Source organism: Microtus pennsylvanicus, chromosome 5 (assembly GCF_037038515.1).
Source record: "Microtus pennsylvanicus isolate mMicPen1 chromosome 5, mMicPen1.hap1, whole genome shotgun sequence".
In the NCBI taxonomy this organism is placed as follows: domain Eukaryota; kingdom Metazoa; phylum Chordata; class Mammalia; order Rodentia; family Cricetidae; genus Microtus; species Microtus pennsylvanicus.
Window position 1 is genome coordinate 134,772,423 of NC_134583.1, and position 24,690 is coordinate 134,797,112.

Consider the following 24,690-nt stretch of genomic DNA (forward strand, 5'->3'; position numbering starts at 1 on the left):
ATTGCCCCAAATACCTGGAACAGTTCACAGGTTTATTTTTGCCATTTCCAAGGTAGGAGAAATGCAACAAAGATTACGGCAAGGGCAGCAGAGCTGTGGGCTAAGGGGGTGCTCACAATACAGGTCCAATAAAAGCCACTTGAAAGTGCTTGAGGCAAGAGACATTGGAGGGTGCTGAACACACAAACCCACCTCCCGCCCTTACCGTTTTCATTAGCACTAAAGACAAAAACTTCAAAAATGTGTGTATGCAGTCTCTCTTGAAACAAACGTAGTTCCTGGTCTATTTTATCTAGAAACTGCCATGTCAAAGGATGGGCAGTCCAGAAAAAAGCATGGCCCTAGGGAAATGAAAGATGACTGGAAATTCCCCATGTTCCTTCTACCCGAGGTGCTGTTTTACACAAACTGTTTCTTAGATGTTAGTCAATGACTAGCCAGTAGAAGCAGGATGTGTGAGCACATACGCACTGCTTCCTGAAAGGCAGCTACAGAGGACACTGTGGAAGCTGCCATCGCTGTCAGGTACCGCATTCTACAGATTTGAATTTCAGGGCAGGAAGCACCAGAACCCCAGAGAGATGCAAGGCAACACCAATGATGTGAAATACTCACTGCGTGTTAACACATTTTTGCACAGAAGAACTACAGTTTTGTGAAACATCAGATTGTACCACAAGGTTACCAGCCAGAAGGAAACTTTCTAGTCTGTGGAACTAACGTCTTCTATAAAATACCCAGTTTTGCTATCTATAGTTTAAATTTAAAATGAAATCTGGCATTCTACTTAACCTTACTTCAATCATATTTGATAGGATAAAGATACATATGAGAAGAATAATCAGTCTAGTTTAAAAGCCAAAATCAAGCAGTTTATAAGAGTCTTGCTGCTGGTGGAGAATGGTTTGCTTAGCCATGTGAAGTGTGTAAGTCACTACAGACGCCACGGAGACACAGCTTGGTAAACAGGCACTGCTTATTTAATAAGGTACAGAATATACAGACCCCTGAAGAGCATCGCTTTATACAGAGTATGTACAGAGTGCACAGTGTAATCCAGGGGTAGCTATACAACGTGGACGTCCATGCAGTCACGAAGGATAGCCGTGTGCAGTTCAGGAGTCCATTCGAGAAGAAACATATACATTTCAATATGCAACTAAGTTTTCATTTAGTTTGCTTTCTCAATGATTTCTCTTGTTCACCTCTGACAATCTTCCAGTCACAAGTGCCACCAACTAGATTAACAGTCATTGTGAACTCCTCGCTGGACAAAAAAAAAAAAAATCTCGAAAAGCAGATTAGTAGAGTCAACAGTCCCAAGGCGTGAATGACCTTATTTATAAAAAATATCCTTACCAGAGCAACATATATCACATTTACATTATTAATAGTTTCTGAGTTTTTTTTCTTTCAGATTTTAGCCTAAATTTTCTTGTAAAAATATTTAGAAAATAATCGACATCCTGTAGAGAGAATTTGGAAGGCTGAACGACAGACTCATCCGGGATGTCAAGCAGGTGATAAAGGTCTAACACCACGCTACAGTCTTCAGGTTTCCCCTTACCAAGTGAGATGTGCAGACGCGCCATGGAAACAGCACTGTGTTCGCAATGCTCCCCAGTGAGAGCTCCAGGTCAAACTGGGACTGTCGAGCTGTCTACCATGGAAATCGATCAACTTTCTTCTCAGCCCAGTAACGGGCTAACGGGAGCGAGGTCTGAAGACCTGTCCTGCTGCTGTCATGAGACCACTAGTTCCTAGAGACTGGAAAGTCATAACCACAGTTCCTCTAGGTGCCGGACAAGGTGTCTATTACCCAAATATATTTCTTAAATGAATAAATGACACGTGTAGTCTTGTTGAACCACTTTAAATAGTTACATACAACAAAACAAAATAACCAACAATTGTTCATTCTGTCCAAACTCACCATGTTCAACCCCTGAGACTGTTTTAACAACCAAAACAGGGTGGTTCAGGGAAAAATGAGTGATGAGCATTCACTTTCAAATGAGAACAAGGAAAATGTACACACACACAGACAGACACACACACACACAGATACACAGACAGACACAGATGTAGACACACACACAGAGATACAGACAGACAGACACAGATACACAGACACACACAGACACAAATACACATACACACAGACAGATACACACACAGATACACAGACAGACAGACACACACAATTTCTTGCCCAAGGATACCAAAGTATTATTAAATAACTAAAACAGTCCTTCACATTTGTAACTAACAATGATCAAATACAACAAGTCTCCCTGGGTTCTCAGGTTCTTTCCTCCACATACTCAATCAGTAGGAGGACCCGAGAAGTCTGGAGTGGAGCCATTTATAAATCAGTCAGAAGGTTCTCTCCTCAGCACACACGTTTTTATACATTACTTTGCTCAGTCCTGACTATGTATGGAAGGACACAGGAGATGGCAAGTGAAAAAAAAATTCCTTTTCCAGCTTTTAAGCCTCAGAGATAGGAAAAAGACAGTAGTATGATAAAAGTATGGCTTTTAGTAATATCTTTAATTATTCCATTATTAAGTTTTCCAAGTACATGTAGCATCAATATTAACACTATTTGTTCACGCTGTACTGAATGTATACATAATTTAAAGTATTCCATACACAGGTACAGAATACTGTGGACATGATCACTATTTGGTCACTGTTATGCATGTTTGTGTCTTGGAATTAGAAAATCCAATCACTTAACTTATGGATCAGTATCACCTGAGAAACCAGGGAAGCGTAGCTAAACTGACTATGCTGTGTAGACCTTCGGAGTGTTACAGCATGTCTAGGAATAAATGGGGGAAATCCAGAATTTATTGCACTTACCCTATTTTTTATTCTAATAAATTATTAATAATAAAAAGAGCAAGACATTATGACTAATACTTTTTACAACTATTTAAAAATAAAACAACTTTGAACACATTTTCACTCTGAAGCTAAGAGATACTTTTTGGATAACAAGAGATATCACAAAAAGACACTATATTGACATCTAATATTTAGTAAATTACATTTATAATCAATGTTGATTTAAGGAAATGTTAAAACACATTAAAAGGACATGATCCAAATTTTTAGAGCCCACACAATTCTATTTATAAAATGGGGCTTCACATAGCCCAGGCTGGCCTCCAATTCACTTTGTTCTTGAGGCTGCCCTTTAATTTTCCTGCACCTCCTGAGTGCTGGGGTTACAGACAAGTGTTACTATGCCCGCTAGAGCCCATACAATTCTTTAAAGGTCTACCCCCTAAGTTCAAGTTCCTTAAGAGGAAAAATGCCCAAACACAAAACAAATAGAGGCTTGCCAATATGATCCAAGGTCTCCCAGGATATAGATGGTTTGAACATAATGCAGTGTTTAGGTTCTGATAGGTGAGAAAAAAAATTCAATGACAAAAACATTGGTACTACAATTGGCAACATTTAAGTATACATCTTAAATACTGTAAATATCCAACAAGATACAACCATTTGGCTCTATGTTCCTTTGGCTATGAAGATATAACTGTGCTTTAAATAATATAGTGAAACATCACATTTGGGGAAACAGTGTTTCATTATGCTAATTAACTATCAAGAATGAAGAATGGGTGCACACATGAAAAGTTAACAGTGCTAAGTGTTGGCTTCTCTTGGGAATGTGGTCTTCATAAACCCCTTAACCCAGTGGTTGTTACTTTTACTAGTGCCGCGACCCACAGGTTGAGAACCACTGCCGTAAGTCTGTCATTTACCTCTACACAGTGTCAGTGAAACTAACGAATGTCAGTTTCAAAGTCCTCATTTATCTGTTCTAATGATTGGATTCACTACACATTTTAAAGTTTAACAAATCCACAGGACATTTTTAAGTATATACATTGTTTAAAATCATAGTATAAGTATAACTGAAGATTTAAAAAGTTCAACTAGTAACTCAAACAACCTAAATGTGAAAAAATGTAGCTATGCCAACTAAGGAAACCTGACAGACATAAATAGTGCCTGGTCACTGCTAGTTACCAACAGCCAGCTTCTCTGTCTCGTCATTAAAATCAGAATTAAGCACTCATATCCATCCTTATAGCACAACTCAGGGCTAATTGTGATGGGGTTTTGCGATGTTGCCCTGGCTGGCTTTGAACTCATGAGCTCCAGATCCTCCTTAGCCTTTGAAGTAGCTAGAACTACAGGGTGATCACTGTGTCCAGATCAAAACTGGAAAACTTCATGGTTTCTCTAGGTTTCTTTTTGTGCTGCAGAAACAATGAACTGATGGATGGAGAACACCTTTTTGCGAACACTTTCAAAGGAAGAAATCACTAAGGGAAGAAAGATGGCAAAGTTTGTTTTTTTTTTAAACCCTTGTACTAATGTTTAGTTAGCACTTTAGGGCAATAAGCGAATTAGATGTTGAAGTCGGTGACAAGGGGGCTGAACTACACTGCATAGAAATGAACTTCACTGAGCTGACAGTTATGGCACACACACCAACGCACTCATAAAAGGGCACTTCTACACAGGGAAGTAAAACGAATTTTTGATTAGTTGACACAAAGCAAGGACTGTTTCAGGACACTGGACAGTGGCACCTGCTGCTCTGTGGCTCTTGTCTGTCTACTGGGCAAGAACTTTTGTGTTAGGTTTTCTTCGTCCTCTGGTCCAGTTCATGCTGGTGTTTAATAAGGCGTTCTATTTCTGTTCCAAGTGTTTGCAGATTTTCCTTTAATAAGTGGGGAAGAGAAAACAGAAGTACTGAGTATAATACAAGTACCCTGTGAACTGCTTTTGCCTCAACTGTGAGACTGAGTGACTAGTTCTTGCTACTGATATAAACTAGACACATGTTTTAGTGAAATAGGTCTGTTCTTGTTTTTGAGACAAGGTTTCTCTTTGTAGTTCTAGCTGTCCTGGAACTCACTATGTAGACAGACCAGGCTAGTATCAAACTCACAAAACTCCTCCTGCCTCTGCCTCCCAGAAGTGCTAGGATTAAAGGCGTGCACCACCACACCTGACCCAGTTATAATCTTTCACTGCAGCTATGTCAAGTTTTAATGCATAATGCTTACTTAAGATTAAAAACTATTTTAAAAATCTATTAGTAGCTATTGAGGTCCATGCATAGCAAAGACAGAAAAGTTGAAAAAAAAAATCACAAAATACACTTAAAATACTATAATGTTAAAAAATTATAATTAATTACAGTCATATGGCAAAAGCCATCCACAGAGAAGTGAAAAATCCACCTCAGTGCCTGACACTGACTTTATCTCTGGGTACCATGGTATCCTGTAGTAGGTAAACAGCTGGTGCTAGCCAACTATGAAAAGGCATCATTGTGCCACACTTACGGAGTGGGAAATGAATAGGAAACACAAATACCTTCAAAGTAATATTTTTTAGCAATGTATCTTCCAAAACAGCCTGTAATTTCCGGTTGATTTCCAAAGAAAGCTCCAGAGTCAGCCCGCTGTCAGCGGGATGGGATGTGTATAGGGACGCCATGATGCCACCACGCCTACTCAAATGCACTTTGTTAAAATCAGACGCTTCTGAAGAAAGTGTGCCTGATTCTTCTCGTAAAATGTAACTCTGAATTATTCTGCAAAACAAAATGATACTCTGTGTGCTTGCAGAATAAAACCCTGGAAATTATAGGGATCAATGAATCATAAGCATAAAGATGATTAGCATAAAATATACATCTGTTAGACCAATAACTTAAGTTGGTGTAGAATTTTCCTTACTAAATGGTGTCCTAAACTGTCCCTTTTTCATTGTATTGGGGTATTTAAAGAAATATAAACACAGCTTTTTTGTTTTTTTTCTGTACTTGTATGTAAATATTTAGCCATTACTTTATTGGTTTGATTTCTGTTAATGGTTTCTATTAAACTCTATTTTGCCCTTTCTTTTAAAATCTACAAGCGAAATTTTCTATAGGTCTAAAATTATTTCAAAACAACTTTAAAAGGTTCAGGAGAAGACTTTCATATGAAGACAGCTCTTACTTAAGTGTGGTGTCTGTGAGAGGAATGTGATGCCACACAGTCTGTGGCTCAGCTAAGATGGGTTTGCAGTGTAGCTGGGGTCTGTCCCCTGCGGGTAAGGGCTGGTCTTATAAACTTAGTGCACTAACCTGAAGATTCAGAGAACCCACTCAGCAGAAGCATGAGTGGACCTACGGAACTGATTAACCAGTCCCAAGTTTTATACCAAAAGGAGCTCAATTATTATCCCATTAGGTTTTGACCACTAGGAAAAAAATTCTCAAAACTTCATATATATTTTAAAAGCTAAACGCATTTTTAAAAAAATGTCCCCAGTTATTTAGTATGTTAAAAAGCAAAACCACTACCCCTCCACTCCCTCTCTCATCTCTCTCTCTCTCTCTCTCTCTCTCTCTCTCTCTCTCTCTCTCTCTCTCTCTCTCTCTCTCTCTCTCATTCATTCTCTCTCCTGATGTTTTACCTTTAAGGAGAAACTTTGTTTTCTTTCTCTTTGTATCCCCTAAACCTAGAATACAACAGGTGATCAAAAAAGACGGTGTACGGAATGCCAAAGGAATCACTAAGCCAAGCACAGTCGCTTGCCTATAGTCCCAGCTACTCAAGGAGCTGATACCGAAGGATCACATGAGCCCAGGAATGCAACGCCAGCCTGGATAACATGGTGAACCCCATGGAAAAGACCAGCATTTCACCAGTTTCTGAGGGCATGCAAATGGCAGTCCTCTAACACAGGCTATCCTACCACAGTAATACATACTTGGTTTTCTTTCTTATCTCTTCTACTAGTTGTTTGATGTGGTCCTCCATAAATTCTATCTTCTCATTCTTCCGGGCATGCGCTTTCTGCAGCCTCACTATTCTCTCAATCAGCATGGCCTTGTCCACTTCTGGGAAGTTGTCCACAGCCACCGAGGAGCTGGTATTCTCTGGAGATCGGTCTTCAGCACTGCTGCGAGCATTAAGTGACCCTGAAGACAGAAAAGCAAGTTCAGTCAGTGTGTGTGACCTAGGCCTCCTCATTTCATTCACAGTAACTGCCCAGTGCTGGGCAAAGGACACATAATGGGCTTCTTGTGACCGCCATTATTTTGTGAAAGCACAGATAACAGCAGCGGTCAGCAATGCCTGTTATGTCACACAGGATCAAGACGAAAAACTGACAACAGACAAAATCTTAAAAAAAGTAAAAAAGAATAGCAAGCTTAAAGAATTCAAAGAGTAAACAATAAGAACATTAAGGTGAAAAAAGAAGGGTAGTGATGAGGGATTCCCCTCTGTATGCTATGAATATGTTATATTACCACTGGTTATTAAAGAAGCTGTTTCAGCCAGTGGCTTAATAGAGTAAAGCCAGGTGGGAAATCCGAACAGAGATACAGAGAGAAAGTAGGTGGAGTCAGGGAGACTCCATGTAGCTGCCAAAGGAGAAAGATGCTGGAACTTTACCAGGTAAGCCATAACATTGTGGCGATACACAGAATAGAAACGGGTTAATTTAAGATGTAAGAGTTAGGCAGGAATATGTCTAAGTCATTGGCCAACCAGTGTTGTAATGGATCATTTCGGGTCTGGATGGCAGGGAAACAAACAAGTAGTCTCTGTTTACAGGGTAGGAGAGGAAAAGAGACATGTGTGGGAGGGAAGGACATACCTGTCAGATATTCTGCAGGATACAGAAGAAAGTGACCGACACACTGACAATAGAGGCAAAATCACTGTTCAAATCCACTTACTAGTCACATTACTAGTGTGTTTTGTACATGTTACCTCAGTGCCTAAGCTATTTCTGCTAACAATAGTGATTTACCTCATAGGATTGCTACCCTCATTTAGATGCCAGTACAATAATGCATGTAGTATCTGTGCTCCCCATGCCTAGACTCTGTAAATGTCAGCATCCCAGCAGACCCCGGCAGATCAGTGTCTGAACCTCTTCACCTAACACGAATGGCCTCCTCAGTCTTGTCACAGACCTGAGGAAATGATACCCTAGCCCCATTACAGGACCAAGTAAGATGGGACCTAAGATACAGTGGCAATTTCGAACTAGGTACTTTCTGTTCACACATTCTGTTACTATGGTAACTACTGCTGAGGCTTTGACCCTAACACATAATTTTTATACTCTAACAGAAAGAAAACAAAGGATCAACAGAAAGGCAGAGACAGAGAAAAACAGAATAAATACAGACACACAATTGTCTCCTCCATATGTGTGAAATCCCCATCTATAGGTTAAACAAACAACAAACTGGAAATACTTTTTAAAAAGTGTCTATACTGAACATATACAAATTTTTATGACCTAAACAAACAGCTCAATAACTATACTTTAGCATTCACACTGTGTTAGACCTGAGATATTATCTATACACTCTAGATGAACTAAAGTCTGTGGGAGGATGGCACAGATACACACAGAGACCACACCATTTAAAAAAGATTTTAGTATCCACTGCATGCTCTGAAACCAATCCCCTGTTACTATCAAAGGAGAATAAGAGGCATAAAACCCGATGCTACAATAAGGATGGCCATTTCATCACTTCTTAGGTGTTAAAATTTGGAACAGAGTCCACATAATGGATATGGCTGGATATAAATCTAAATTTCAGAAATTAAAAGAGGAAAGGCTGCACAGATACAAAAGTTCAGGCAAAGAAAATGGGCCTCATATAGAGCCCAAGACAAACCTGGAAATTTGCCAAAGAGCAGAATGTAAATATTTAATAAGGTATATTTTCTACAATATAATTAATTATATGTAATGCCCATTTTAAGCCTCATAATAAAACAAAGCATATAAATACTTCTTAAATTTTTTTTTTTTTTAAAACAATTGCTACCAACTGAGCTCATTTTTACCTGATGAACTAGAACGGCTTCCCATGCTGCTGACTTCTTTATCATAGTTTCCATTCTCAGTCTGGTCTAATTTTCTCCGTGCTGAAAAAAAGAAAGAGATCACTTGTGACAGTTTTAATCAACATTTATTTGCTCATGTCATGTGATATTTATTAACTGCTAGGGTCATTTGGGAAAAATGGCATAGACCACAAGACAAAGGTTCTTGAGATGTATCTTAGAACACTGGAGGTGCCATTCATATAAACATGACGTTTGGAAATGCACAGGTTAGATAAAAACAAAGTAGCACTGTCTGCTTACACTGACTGTTAACTTTCAGATCCTTCTCAATATCAGAAATCACTCCCAAATCTGCCTTCAGTTACATGTGTGAAAAAACAGGGCAAGAGAGATAGACCTGAAATTAAGAGCTCTTCCAGAACACCCAGGTCAATTCCCAGCACCCACGTGATGGCTCACAACCATCCATAATTCCAGTCCCAGAGGATCATGATGCCCATGAACAGCAGGTGTGCAGGCCAAATACCACACACATAAAAGCAGAGAGAGCTCAAGAAAACTAAACAACAACAAAAGAACTGAATTTAGCTGGCCCTGAACTCACTATGTAGCTGAGGATGAACTTGATCCTGAAAGATTGCAGGCATGCTTTAGCATACATAAGTTTTAGGAGGGGGAAAATACATTTAAAATTTTTTTGTAGCTAGCTGGTGGTGGCGCACGCCTTTAATCCCAGCTCTCAGGAGGAAGAGGAAGGCGGATCTCTGTGAGTTTGAGGCCAGCTTGGCCTACAAGAGCTATTTCTAGGACAGACACCAAACCTACAGAGAAACCCTGTCTTAGAATGCAAAGTAAAAAGGTTTAGATTCTCCCTCCCAATTGGCCAAAGGAATTTTCCTGATTTGTATATTCTATGGCTTTGTGAATAAACAGCCTTTAGCATGAGAGCAAACTATGTTCAGAACTGCAACCCTAGCCATCTTAGCAGTTTTAATTTACTTTGTGGATTTAACAGTGGCACACTCCTTTATTCCCAACCCTGAGGAGCGTGAGGCAGAAGACTGGGTATGTGGAGTCAGGACGACAGGCACAAGGATGATGGCATGTGGGTGCACACAGAGACGGCATGCCTCCCACAGCAGTCTCTAACACAGACATATGCTGAAGTCAACATGAAGACATGAGTACCTTGCTGAAGCTGTTTGCTAAGGTCCTTGACGTTAGCAGCGTGTTTGCGTCTCTGCGTCACTAAGTCGTCTTTCAGTTCCTCCACCTGGGTGCTCAGGGATTTAACTTCCATCTGCGCAGTGGAGAGCTCGGCCTGCAGGCTCCGGACTTCCTCTTTCCGTAGCTCTTCCTCTCTGAGCAATCTGCTCTCCTGAACAGAAAGTACCATATGGTTAAAAAGCATTCCCCACCCCACCCCTTGCTCTCCTGAACAGAAAGTACCATATGGTTAAAAAGCATTCCCCACCCCACCCCCAATTATTGCTCATTTTAAAAACTTAAAAATATAAGGAAAAATAGACTCTCCTGTGACAGCTCCTGCCCATCTTCACCCAGCAGCCCAGCAAACATCAACATGGTGGGGGTGATGTTCAGTGTGGGACACATCTGCACTGTAAGTCTCTGGATTTTTTTAATTCAAAAGACTGAATCTATTTATTTGTTATTTATATAGTATTTATATATTGTTGAGACAAGGTCTTACTACATTCCTAATGACTCAATTTATTCATTCGTTTATTTATCTATTGAAACAAGATCTCACTGTATTCCTGGCTGGCCTGAGAACTGCTTATGTAAACAAGGTTGGCTTGAACTCACAGAGTTCTACCTACCTCTGCCTTCAGAGTGCTGGGATTAAAGTTGTATGCCACCACTAGCCCTACTGGCTAAAATTATTTTTATGAGTAATTAGACGACACTTTTATTACCCAGGAGTATTATACCACCCTAAACTACCAAAATAAATAAATAAATAAATAAATACCCTTAAAAAGATTGAGATTCTAGTTAAGAATGACAGAAATCATGGTTCCCTTATTTTAAAAAAATTCAATATTCTTTGTCATTTTAGAAAATTTTATTATATGAATTATATTCACTAAGCAGAAAAGCAAATCTATTTTTATAAAATTTAAAATTACCAGGTATTACTAAAAGAACCTAAACCTAATTACAGTATACTTTGATATTGTAAGAGAAATGCAACCTGTACTTCTTGCTATGTTGTTTTAAAAACTAACTCTGGGGGCTGGAGACAGATGACTCAGTAGTTAAGAGCACTGGCTGCTCTTCCAGTGGACAGAGGAACATCACTCTCTGCTGACCTCTGCACAGCACTATGTGGCGCACAGACATACACAGAGGAAAACAAAATGTGCACTATCCTCACCAAGTTAGCATTCGCTTGTGTCATTTGCTCGCACTGGCTTTGCAGCTGACTCTCACTGCAGGAGAGGCTATCCACTTGTGACTGCAGAGAGCAGGACTCAGACTGCAGCTGTGCATTCTTACTAGTGAGCTTCTCCGTGAACAGCAGGAGCTCAGACTCCCTTTTCCTGCTGCCTTCGATGTCTTTCTGTAGGTCATTAATCAAAGAATTAAGGCTTTCCATTTCTTCCTTCAAATGTTCGATTTCTTGTTTACCACTAAAAAACAAAGTTTATATATTAGAAAACTTAAGTAAGCTATTAAAAAATATTAAATTAATGGTGTGGAAATTTTCGCTTAATAGAAAGCTTTACACAGAGGCACTTGTAATCATGCATCCATTCAAACATTCATGACACACTCATATGCTGAGGAAGAGTTGTGAAGGTAAGTGAGCACGGCTAGCAGGGCCTGCTTTCAAAGAGCTTCTCTAGCAGCAGGCCAATGACAGGAGCGTGAGGACACACCGAGCAGGCTGCCTGAGCTCAGTATGTGCGACCACCATCCTGTGAACGAGCAGGCAGGTTTCTGAGCTATGCTGTTGCTGCGGCTGCTGTTTGCCTCAGATGTACTTTGTCACTGCACTGTGAAATCAGCCACAGGCAAAACTCAGTGGATCATTGTGGCTGTCTCTAAGCAGCCTTCTGTTTCCAGGGGCTGGAGAGATGGGGCAGCGCTTAAGATCACTGACTGCTCTTGCAGACATCCAGGTTTGGTTTCCAGCACCAACATGGTGGCCTATAACAATCTGTAACTCCAGTTCCAGAGACCTCACTCTCTCTTCTGGCCTCCAAAGGTAACAGGCATGCATGTAATGCCCACACATACAGGCAGGTAAACATTCAGACACATAAAAGTTCTAAAAGAATATAAATGTATAAAAAGAAAGTCACTAGATAGACAATAGATAAAGGAGTAATCATAGGACCCACAGCAGAAAGAATAATCCAACTCGGGGTAGGACCATTTCAGGTACAATGACAAGAGACAGTGGCTGTCAATGTTGGCAGCTCAAAGAACTGAGCACAAGAAAGTGAAAAAAGAGTCACCAACAGCTCCTCTGTTTCCTGTAACTGATCACAGGCTAGGAGGGAGAAAGCAGTACAACTCAGGAGAGAGGCGGCCTGAGAGGGGACAGGGCCAGCCACAGGCACACTGTAGCCTAGCTGAGGAAGGCGGCTGTGAGGGCAAGGAGCACTTCTTCATGGAGACAGGCAGCAGAGATAATACAAATTTAACCTGAACCCAGGCTCTGTTGGATGACATGGGAGTCAAGTTTAAATGCTTTTGAGATGTCAAGGAGTGATGCCAGCTCTGACCTGAAGCCACAGACATGCAAAGGTAAAGATGTGGGTACAGATCCAGGCCTCTCTTTCAGAAGAGGGACAGCTGTGAAGCTAGACAAAGTTCACCCCATCTATGAATGATTTCCGTCAGTGTCTATGAAATATAAACTTTAAACTTTAATTTGACTTTTAGAAGTTAAAGACAATGTAAAACGTCCAAAGACACAAACTGAAGAACTGTCAACTAGAATTATAAAAATTGTTCTTCTTTGATATGGTAGCTGTACTTAAAGATGCTATCTGGAGACAGCATTAACGGCTCGTCACTCAGTTCATACCTTTGAAGCTCCTCTTGTACCTGATCAGTCATTTTCAGTTTGTCTAGTAAATCCTGAATTTCAGCTTTCTGACGATTAATGATTTCCCTGTATTTTGATAATTCATCTTCAGTTCTCAAGCGTTCATCTTCTAGACATTTCGCCTGTAAAATGATCACAGTCAAGCTGCAGCACAGACCTTCACACTCAGACAGGCAGACCCACAGCACCCCGAGATAATGCTACAGTGCTGGTGAGATGATAGGAAGCTGCTCTACTGCCCCCATCTGCTGATCTGAGGAACAACCTGCCCTGCCATCCCACCTGGGAACAGCTGACAGAACGGGAAGACACTGCACAAACCCTATTTCTACATAAATGAGCCACATGTAGAGACAGCACATGAATACTGAAAGGACAGTTACTCTAACAACAAAGGCTATAAACATGGAATTCACTAACGTTAGAAACTACAATGATAGATATCTTACTGTTAAATACAGCCAGAAGTAGTCTGTCTTAAAGAATATTTTATGCACCATGAGGTCCACCCATCCTGCTTTACTGTCCTTAGCTCCACATGCAGACACCTCAAGTGTGCTCTGACAGGATTGCATGGCAAAGTACTTCCAGTGACTAACAGCACTTCAGCTCAACAACATTGCTGGGAAAATGTTATTTTTTCTCTCCTGAGTTCTTTTATTTTAAAGAACTTTAAGTGTTCCTTCCCTGACACTAAAAATCAGAGTAAATTCTAAGTGAAAGTTATTTACCCCAACTCTAAGCTAGGCCTGAAGATTTGATTACCTTTGTCCTCAGTGTCCGGAGCTCATCCATGCCTTCCTTAAATGTCCTCTTCAAATCTTCCAACTCCTTTATTTTGGCATGATGCATCTGGAAAAGACACAAACGTAATGCAACACATGAGCACTACCAGCTTTTTTTCTGGCTTCTTCTATAAAGGTCTTGGATGCAGACAGTAATGAATACTCCATTCCTTTTCTCATTATGCAATCTAACATATATTCATGATACAACACAGAAGAACTAAACTCCTCACCTCTAGTTGGTCAGATTTTTCTTGCATTTGTTTTTCAAGTTCTCCTTTTGTGACTCTGAGCTTTGCATCAAGCTCATTTGACTTAATTTCTTCTGATTCCTAATGTAAAAACAATAAAAAGTACACTTTAAAAATGAACAAAGCTTTGCAATCAAGTTTACTAATTGTGCAGTAGATTATACAGGTAAAATTGAAGAATGCATTGAACAATTTTAAATGTTAACTTTGCAGAAACAAGAACAGTGCACTTCGGAATCACAACATAATACAGAAGGGTGATTTAAGTTGTGCACTTCTTCGCTCTTATTTTCTCAAAACGACAAAAATCCAGCAGATTCCTAAGTGATTCCCAAATATATAACTTCTACATATAACATCAACGCCCATGTTCGACTGCATTCTTTATACCTGACATCTTCAATAATTTAGTGTTTCTTCCCTCAGTTACCTTACTTTGTTCTTAATTATTTTGACATTTTCTATGATTTTTTTGATGAAAAGGTCTCTAATAAGATTAGCCTGTGCTGCATATGTGGTGCAATTGTATGCCCATGTTCCCATGGGGGCCAGAGGTGACAGCAGGTCTTCCTCAATTGCTCCCCGCCACATACCTTATTTTTGAGACAGGATATCACACAACCTCAAATTGACTGATTTGGCCAATTGGCTGGCCAGCGAGCTCCACAGATCCGCCCGTCCCATCTTTCTTCACCCAGACAAAGCCAAGGTTACAGACGCATGCGGCCAAACCCAGCTTTTTATGTGGGTGCTCCAGTCCTCATGCTTGCTTGGGCAAGCATTTTCCCCACCAGGCCAACTACCTTAATTGCCTTAAGAAATCCATGTATACTTCAAATTTGGTGGATAAAGTTGTGAAAACAGAGTTCTGATAATTGGTCTGTTTCAAAAAGGAAATATACCTGATATGTTTTTATCATATCCTGACAGTTTTGCCGGATCTGTTCAGCTTCTTCCTTTGCCTGTGTTAATTTTGTAGTTGTTTCTTTGAGTTTATCTTTGGTGTCCTGTAGTGACAAAGTGATGAGACAAAATTAATCACAGTGATGTGAAGAACAGTAACAACAAAGTCCTGCTTGTGATGGTTTGCATGAGAATGGCCCCTATAGAGTTAGGGAGGGGCATTATTAGAGGTGTGGCCTTGCTGGAGGAAGTATTCCACCTGGGGTGGGCTTTGAGAGGCTGCTCACTCTTCCTTGCTGCTGCCTGAGGATCCAGATATAGATATAGAACCTCAGCCCCTCTCCAGCACCATGTCTGTCTGCAGGTCTCCACATTTCCTGCCATGATAATGGACTAACCCTCTGAAACTCTGAGCTGACCCCAATCACAGCAATAGAGCAGTGACTAAGACACTGCTGGAGCACTAGACTAGGGCTAAGCAAGGGTCTAGCAGTAAGTAGTGTGTGCATCTGACAAAGTGAAAATGGTCAGCACAGTTAACTGATGGACAATAAATAAGTTAAAACGGACAGTTTTCACCAAATTCCTCAAAATGGCTAAGGTGGTTAAGAAAAGCAGGGTGTTCAATGGTTTTTTTGCACATCCCAGAGAGTCTGACATCGATTTGAAGCTCCCTTTTGACTGAACAATGCTGGCTTTCTGCTCACCAGAAGGTGAGCTCTCCCGGCTTCCTGGCTGCAGATGTAATGTGACCAGGCCCTTCAAAGTGCTGGCCATGCCTTTCCTGCCACAGTGCAAACGTATGACCCCGAAAGACCTTCCTTAGGCTTTCTCCCATGTTCTGGCATGGTGGTGAGAAAAGAACCTACTGCATCTATGAAGAGACGCCAGGCAGCAACCTCTGCTCTAGGCAGGTCGGCATCCTGCCCCTTTACTGCTCTCCTTTTATTCTTACACTTGGAGCAACTGTGCCTTTCTCTCCTCAACATCCGCCCTGCATCTAGGCTCCACACACTACTTCATGTGTCATTTAACAACAAATACCATAATTAAGCATTTACTTATCTTCCTTGAGCTACTGGTCTTTTAAGTAAGTGGCCATATGTTAAAACCTAGCAACCTTTAAACTAGAAATAATTCAATAATCTGAAGATTAAAGAATCTTAGACTAGGCAACAATTGTGGTTCTGCATCTTCAATAGCAGAACTAAGACACAGCTGACATATAGTTCTGGACCATTTCAATACCTCAAAACCAGCAAGTGAAATTCCTGTGTACCAAATAAATGTTACTAATTAAATGAACATTTGAATAAAGTTTTAAAAAGTCATATTGGGTATAGGTTAAGGATACTTACTGTATCTGATCTACCTAGCAACTGAGCACTTCCAGGCACTGTTCCTTTTTGTTAAACCTTGTATGCCTGTGTGTGTATGTATGCAGAGGTCAGGACAACCTCAGCAGCTGTTAGCCCTTACTGTCCACCTGCTGCAGCTGCATGCACCAGGCTAGCTAGCCTACAAGTTTCTGGAAATGCTCCTGTCTCAGCCCCCATTTCACCACAGGAGTGCCCTTACTACATGGGTTTTTGGGAATCTGAACTCAGGTCTCATTTGCACAGCAAGCACTGTGTCCCACAGCCATCTCCCCAGCCTTTACAGTGTTCTATTCTCAAGGAAAATGGCTGTATACAAACATCTCTACCCCCATGAAACTGACAGTCTATGAATGAAGCTAAATAAAAAAATAAAATAAAATATATAAGTAAAGGGCATGTTCATTATATTAGACTCTAAGGAATAAAAATAAAACAACAAAGTTTAGAAGAGGGGTTCAGAGCCTACAGACTGTCTAAACAGTTCCAGTGAGGTGTTGGGTAAATGCAGACTTAAAAGGCGTAAGATGAGAGGCTGGATATGCTGAAAGAAATCAGGTTGAACACAGCCTTTTGACATGAGCAACTAAAAGACTGGGTCATCATTTATTCAGATAAGGAGGTGACAGAGGAGGGAGGTAATGGAGGGAAGAAACAATTTTTAGTTTAAGACACTAAATTATTGAAGATGTCAGGTATAAAGAATGCAGTCGAACATAGGTGTTGGTGTTATATGTAGATGTTATATATTTGGGAATCACTCAGGAAGCTGCTGGATTTTTGTTGTTTTGAGAAAAGTTTCATGCAGCCTAGGCTGGCCTCAAACTTGCTAGGTAGCTCAGGATAACCCTGAACACTGCCTAAGTGCTGGGATCACAGGCATCCACCACTAGGCTCAGTTTTATAGGGATTGAATCTAGGGCTTCATGCATAACTATCAACTGAGCTAAACCCCCAGCCTCTCTCCTGCTGTTTAATCCAATGATTTTGTCTTCTGCAGTATTTCATCTTCTGTTGATTCTACACAATGTTTTCATCATGAACACTGTATCAATATTAACTTTAAATAGCATTCATGTCTCCTCTTATCTGACTCAAGCCTTTGTTTATCTCCTTGGAGATACTTATAATTTCTACTTTAACATCCTTGTCTACCATTCTACACTAGGAGTCATTTTGGATCTGTTCCTATTGACTGATCCTCTTGTTCTATGGACCACAATTTTCTGTTTCTTTGCATGCTGGTAATTTTTCATTAGGTGTCAAACACAGTGAAAATCACTTGAAAATATTTTATAATTCGTTTTAGTGCATGTCTAAATTACATAGTTTTTAAGCAAGCTTATTTCAAGTAAGATGACCCTCACCACTAAAGTAGTACTTTGCTGAGAGCCACTTAATGCCTTTGTGCTGGGAGTCCATGCACTTTGGCTGGTGTCAACAGGAACATTTATTTCCTGGCCCTTGTGAGGACTTCAGAGGTTGTTGGCTCTACTAGTTTTGCATGTCTGAACCCCGTCCTCCTGTCCTCCATACTTTGCACTCTATATCCTCAATCCAGAAAGGTGCTGGGCCTGGTTTCAATTCCTCTCCTTGTGCTGCAGCCAGAGGCCTGGCAATAATCTCATCTATTTCAGATAGGGATTACTATCTTATACTGTCTTTTGTATCAAGTCTGAAAACCTTCACATATTTTTATTATTTTTCTCCTTTGTGTGTGTACATAAGGTTTTCTTTTCTTTTACCTTTCAGTTTCTGTATTTTGGGAACATTTGTAGTTTAAGGTGGAAGGATATGTCTGGGTCTTGCTATCCCACAGTGCAAGAGTGCAATCAAGCGTAAAGCTATGGAACAAACGGATGGCAGCTTAGGAAGTGGGACACCATCAGAAGTTCCTAACTCTCGCTAATGAGCCCGACAGCCTATCAGGATGAGGCAGCACGGTGACAGAGACAGCGGCCATGGAGCACAGGCAGCACGGGCCCTGGCTTTAGGCAGTGGAGCAGACAGAACACACACAACAGTGCCAGTCGCAAAGGCCTCCAGGGTAAGTTCTCTTGTATCCTGCCCATCTCTGTACATGCTGCTTGAAGACACCACTCCAGAATGCTAGCTTTTGGGGGCAGAACTGCCTGGCAAGCACCCAACACAGCTAACCATGCTGCCAAAGGACCATGATCATATCTATTGCCAGCCATACCTATGCTCCAGTGAGATCTTATTCTGAGGTCAGGCAAGTGAGACCATGTCAATCAGACAGATAAGCAAGTACATGAGGTACAGTGTGGAAAGTCTTTCTTCATTATTCACTACATTAAAAATTAAAAAAAAACCTTTTGTTTTAAAGGGCTAGATACTGGAGAAATAATTTTAGTTAAATCCACAAAGGAGCGTGGGGGAAGTAATAATTTCTGTAGTCTGATCTTGGCCTGGATATCAGATACACACACAGTTTAGACTTCAAGTCTGGTAACATGCTCTGGAGGGCTGAACAGGCTACTGCTCACAACAGATTCAGAACCCACAGTATCCCAATGTTTGTATCTAAGACTGAAGCGGGGACCAGGAAAGTTTACAAAGCCACTTCTGTCTCTTGCTAATCTGAGTGATTTCCCACACTGCCAGATTACCACTAAATCTTGACTCAGTTTCCATCTCCCAGCCAGTAGAAAGATGCACAGAACAAGTTGAACCAGAGCCCTGGTGCAGACACTGAAAGCAAAGGCTATCTCCTGACGCTTACATCTCCGCATTGCCTAACACAGTGCTGTACACAGGGCTAATGCTGGCTGGTTAAACCAAAGGCCTTACTTAAAAGAGAATGAGTAAACACAAAGTTTACAAGCGGCAGGTCAATATGCTTACTATTTTTATGTTCTAACTTGTTAATCTACATCACGTCAGCTCACAGGAATCAGCCTTCAGTCACTTCTCTAAACTACCTGGTTTTCCCTCTCAATGCTGCCGTTAGAAGTCTCTCACAACCTGTCTTAAACATTCAGGACTCACAGATATGCACGTTTAATGCCAATATTCCAAAAGACCTTAAGATTCTCTCTTAGGAATATAGACAAAGGAAAAGAAAGTGCCACAGACATTAGAAATGATTAAGCATTGTGCTCAGAACCTAAAACAACTCAGGCAGCTAGTAATTATGAATTTCAGATTTTAATTTCTTACCACATAACCCAGAGTACAAGGAAAATCTTGAGTAGTTGAGTGAGTCAGGTTGCCCCACTGGCTTCTGGGAGTTCTTGGTAGTTTCCCACATGCTCACTACTAACCTACCTTTGGCCACTCAGTACATACTACCTACAACTTTCTGACACTAACATACAAGCATCCAAAGGTAATTAAAAACTTTATTGACTTGGTAATCCTTAATAAGGCAATCTGGCCAGGCAGTAGTGGTACACGCCTTAATCCCAGCACTTGGGAGGCAGAGGCAGACAGATCTCTGAGTTCGAGACCAGCCTGATCTACAGCCAGGACTACACACAGAGAAACTGTCTCAAAAAAACAAAACCAAAACAAATAATAAATAACGACAACAAGAAGGCAACCTGAAATTATGTTTTAGACAGCATCATTAAGCCTATTTTTGAAATGGGAGGAAGAGAAAAGGTAGAAATTTTTAATAAATAAATAAGTTAAAAACAAAAAGAGCAGGCCTACCTGTCATGCTTACACACAGACACACATACACACATGCATGAACATACAAATAGATATACAGATAAATCAGTTTTTAAAATTAGGATTATTATGGTCCAGAATCATACAATTATCAAATGATACCAATCAAATATCAATTTATTACTTTCAAATAAAGGGGTATGAATTTTGAGACAATCTTTCTTAGTAAAATTGCAATAAAATACATACTTGCATTTAAAAAAATAAATAAAAACTTGGAAAATGACACACTATTTCCATAACACCACCCTTCTACTTACGCCACATTTAAGAGCTGATTTTTACCATTATTTTATCATCTGCAGATTTTTATTTCTCCAGAGACAACTCTATTTGTGTTTTAGCTACATTACCAGTTACTGGACTTTATTACTACATTTCATTATATTAATTTGTAAATAAAATGGTATTTGAAGCAAGCAGTCAATGACAAGGTAATTAGCCTAGCACTACATGTGCATTCATGCACATACATTGGTTTTTGCCAGCATAAAAGAAATAAAATATTTATGAAAACAGATAAGCTATTTACATATGAACATGTATTTTTAATTATGAGAATCTTAAGATATTTTAAATTTCCTCATTTTAATCCCAATAACATATATTGAAGTTTCCCTGCCCTCAGATTTGAGTATCAAAAAAATAAAATAAAAAGATTAAATAACATGACAAATTTAGGTGTTGTAAACTCTGAATTATAAAATTTAACATTCTAAGCCTGGGCAGAAAATCCTTTTCTTATGATGACCCAACATTCAGATCCAATCCACCCCGCAGGAGTCACTAAGGAAAGCTCTAGGACTCGTTAGCTGCCTCCAAATGTCTTCAGTGTTCATGGCTACCCAGCTGCATGGCCACACTCACCTTGTGTGAATCCATTTCAGCCTTTAACTTGTTTTGTGCCCACTTGACTTTAATGACGTAAGAGCTGATCTCTTCCTTTAACTTGTCTGTTTCTCTGATGAGTCTAGACGTCTCACCTTCCTAAAAGCACATTAGGTCATTCTTCATTTAAACAATCAACTGTGCGTCTTTATACCCTTGTGCATAACACAATAATTCAAGGGTGGGTACACTATGGCCCACAGGCCATAAAGCTGATTTAAGGTTCAATAAGAGAGTAATAAAACTCTAAATCAAATTAGTAGACACGAGGACAATTATTACCTAGTTTAGCCAGTGGATACAGAAGAAGACAAACACACTCTGATTTTTCTTAACTGCCTGGCAGTAAAGTAAAAAAATGATTGAGCTGGTTCTGCTAGAATCCCTGAGGACGATATAAACATTTCCAAACTAAAAGACAAATAGCAAGAGCTCTGATTAGCCATGGCTTCACCTATTCAACCTTCTAGGACAACTCTAGAATAAATTTTTCAATAAGAAAAATATAAGTTCTACTCTATGGTAAACTAAGCATTGCATTAAGATTCTGGCCAGGTCTGCAGATGCGCTCAGCAGTGGTGGTCTTGTCTGGCCTGTATGATGCCCTAAACTCAATCACTAGCACTGCATGAGGAAAATGTATTGAATTTAAAAAAAAAAAAAAACAGATTCTGGCCAAATTATAGTTTTGATTTTAAAGCTATTCACAGCTGACACTAATATGTACATATTTTAGCAAAACAATTTTTTGAGATACAAACTAATTTTTCCAATGGGTTATAGAAGAAAGCTTTAAAAATAATTAAGAAAAACCTTTCTATAAGCAGGGAATGAGGCACCTAAAACACGCATGTCAGTCAGCTAATAAAAAGCACTTTCTGTCCGAATGTTTCAGTCCTATACCACTGTGTGACTAGGGAAAGAGGCATGACCTTCAGATTAGGCACAAATTATACCTTTGATTCATAGAGTTGTTGCAGCCGCCCTTTCTCCTGAGAAAGCTGCTTAATTTTGTTAGTGTTTTTCTCCAATTCCTTATTTGCATCTCTAAGTTTTCTCTCAAGTGTTTCTTTCTCTTTTCGAAGGTCTAGAGATTCCTTCTCACCTCTCACATACTTCATTACCATCGCTTCCTTTTCCTGACGGGCCTCTTCATATTTCTTATTGGCCTTTGAAAGAAAACATTACCTAGCGTTAGTAAAAAGTATTTTCACATGAAAACATCTACAGATAAACACTATTCCCCACAGTGTGGGCACATACTTTTGTACTAAGTGCCCGGCCCTTTCTTACTCTTTTTACTTTGGTTGGTGTGGTTTTTATGTATATATATTTCCCTTCTTCTCCACATACACTTCCTTGCCAGTTTCTGTGCCACTCTGGGCCTCAGAAAGAGGACCATCCATCGGGGTCCACATTAACAAGTTCCTGTATCCTCACACTTGCAGTGGGGTTCGGCTGGCAGGATTGGTAGGCAGACACTTGGAAAGAGAGAATGAAGTCTGGCTTCTGGTCACCAGGAGTCATCTAACAACTCCTTCTCTGGGTTGTCCTGCCCTTGAACCTCCAGAACTGTAACATAAATATGCTTCTGTTTTTGTAACAGAATACCTTAGACTCAAGCACTTTGTTGTAGCAACACAAAAGGGGCTAGTGAAAGCATATACATGCAAGCAGGTGTCAGGTGTCATAGTACGGGTATATGTGATATAACAAAATGTCAATAATTACCTATGGAACAAAGAAAAGAAGTAAGAAGGGACTGGAGACAGGTAAAGAGGTGACTCATTTTGTCCCTTAATTTATTAAATTTTTTAAATTAGCATGTATTTATGATTGCCTTAGCACTGTTTATGATTTATTTTTGTATTTATATTTATGTGTATGTGTGTATCTCTGTCTCAGCACATGCATGTGAATGCCCCTGGAGGTTACAAGAGGGTATTGGAACCCTGGCACTGGAGTGACAGGTGGTTGGGAGCACCTGATTGGATGCTACAACGCAAACTCCTGACTTCTGCAAGACTGGCAAGCAGTCTTCCCAGCTAAGTACCTCCTCCAGTCCTTGGCTTCCTTTAAAAGCTGTGTATAAATACCACCAGAGTCACAACAGCCTAACTGCTGTACTCTAACAAACAAGTACCGAACTACCAGATTAACAGAGATATGAATACCTGGTCCATCCGCTGGCTCATCTCTTTGTGGATCTGCTGGATTGTGTTTTTAGCTGTGACATCCTGCGCTACTAGCTGATCTCGGGAAGCTTTAATTTCTTTATTCAGTTCCTCTATTCTTAATTCTAACTGTAAAAGGAATGATTTCCAGGTTATAGTTTATAGCTGTACCAAACAGACCAATGATACAATTAATACATACAATGGAAGAATACAAAATATCTATCCTGACTATTGTTCAGGTTCTCTCACCTTTTAGTTTGGCTACATGTGGGACCTGGAGCACATAAAAATCACAATTAACTACTGTACACAACAGCTTACAGTCTCCTTTCATTTTGTAAAGGTATAATAAATACGTATTGAAACACAAGTAACTGAAAACTTGGTTTAATTTTTATTATACAGCTGTTTGCTGTTTTCATCACACAGCTTTCTAGGAAATAACAGGAGACAGTCACGCTTGTGCAAATGACGGGCTGTAGGCATGCTCCAAGACTGCATCCCCTATGTCTCAGCACTTAGTTCAAGTGCACCTGGTGATGCCCACACAAGAACATGCCAGTGCTACATTCTGCCACCTCAGTACAGGACACTCACACCTTGTCCACAGGGGGGAAAAAAAGCTCAGAAAAACCAAGAGCGGTTTTTGCTGTTACCAACCTAAGCACTTGCCTGTCCATCCATACAGCAAACATACCCATTAAAAGAAAGAAAGAAGGAAAGTTCCGGCTATGGACTCCAGTTAGCATGGCCTGACCTTCACAGCAGAATTCACAGAACATTGAGAATGAAACCGTACTAGAGCATAAAGGAGAAAAAGATCCCAAGGCTAGACAGAAACGTCCAGAAATATTACTACAGTTACGTATATCTTCCCTTAATTGGTAAGAAATTAAACCAAATCAGACCTTTTTCATGGTTTGGGAAAAAAATGTGTCCTATTTGGAACAGTTATCAAGTCATTACTTATATAAGACAATTCGGTCATTCCAATGCTTTACATATGAAGTGGTGTCCCGCATTTGACGTGCTTTAACTTACTACACTGTTTTATTCAGAAGTTTACTTTATAAATTTAAGTATGGTCTTGAAAGACTTATTTTTTTACCTGTTTAATTATGTTCATATGTTGCTTCTCTGTTTCTGTTCTTTTTTTCAGTTCTTCTCTTAAATTGTCTTTTTCTGAGCAAATATTTAAGATGAGTTCCTGATGATCCTTATTTTCTTTAATTAACCTAAATATAAAATGGCAATATAAATATGGCAAAAAGGGAAATGAGATACGGAATAGTATCTATCTACAGATTAGATGTAGAGTCACTTTATAATAACTTTAAATCATCACACTGTACATCTTCAATACCTACAATTTTGCCAGAAAAAAAAAAACCAAGCAAACAAACAAAAACCTCAGCAAATTAGACATTTGGTAAATGATGCATTTTTGAAAGTCTCAATCAAAGGAACTGAAAGGTAATGTTCTTCACAGAATATTAAATGGAGGTAAGAGTTAAGAAAAACATCAAGTTGCTTATCTGAACCAACAAGTGTTTTATTTGGAGTTAAAAATATTATATGTGAAACAAAACAAAAAACTCAGTGAAGCTTATAATAATATTTGACA

General features: G+C 39.7%; 1 protein-coding gene across 4 annotated transcripts in view; it reads right to left on the minus strand.

Moving 5' to 3' along the window:
- Positions 1-958: 958 nt before the first annotated feature.
- The window catches only part of Ccdc186 (coiled-coil domain containing 186), a 33,898-nt gene continuing 10,166 nt past the window's right edge, over positions 959-24,690 (minus strand). For all 4 annotated transcript variants that reach the window (XM_075974507.1, XM_075974506.1, XM_075974508.1 and 1 more), the window contains 14 exons: positions 24,175-24,301; positions 23,064-23,192; positions 21,846-22,058; positions 20,869-20,988; positions 14,929-15,033; positions 14,009-14,107; positions 13,756-13,842; positions 12,970-13,112; positions 11,308-11,563; positions 10,098-10,287; positions 8,907-8,987; positions 6,799-7,009; positions 5,413-5,632; positions 959-4,750 (listed from right to left, as the gene is read on the minus strand). In XM_075974507.1, coding sequence (XP_075830622.1) covers positions 4,667-4,750; positions 5,413-5,632; positions 6,799-7,009; positions 8,907-8,987; positions 10,098-10,287; positions 11,308-11,563; positions 12,970-13,112; positions 13,756-13,842; positions 14,009-14,107; positions 14,929-15,033; positions 20,869-20,988; positions 21,846-22,058; positions 23,064-23,192; positions 24,175-24,301 — 2,065 coding nt within the window. In that variant the 3' untranslated portion in view covers positions 959-4,666. The remainder of the gene's footprint in view (positions 4,751-5,412; positions 5,633-6,798; positions 7,010-8,906; positions 8,988-10,097; positions 10,288-11,307; positions 11,564-12,969; positions 13,113-13,755; positions 13,843-14,008; positions 14,108-14,928; positions 15,034-20,868; positions 20,989-21,845; positions 22,059-23,063; positions 23,193-24,174; positions 24,302-24,690) is intronic.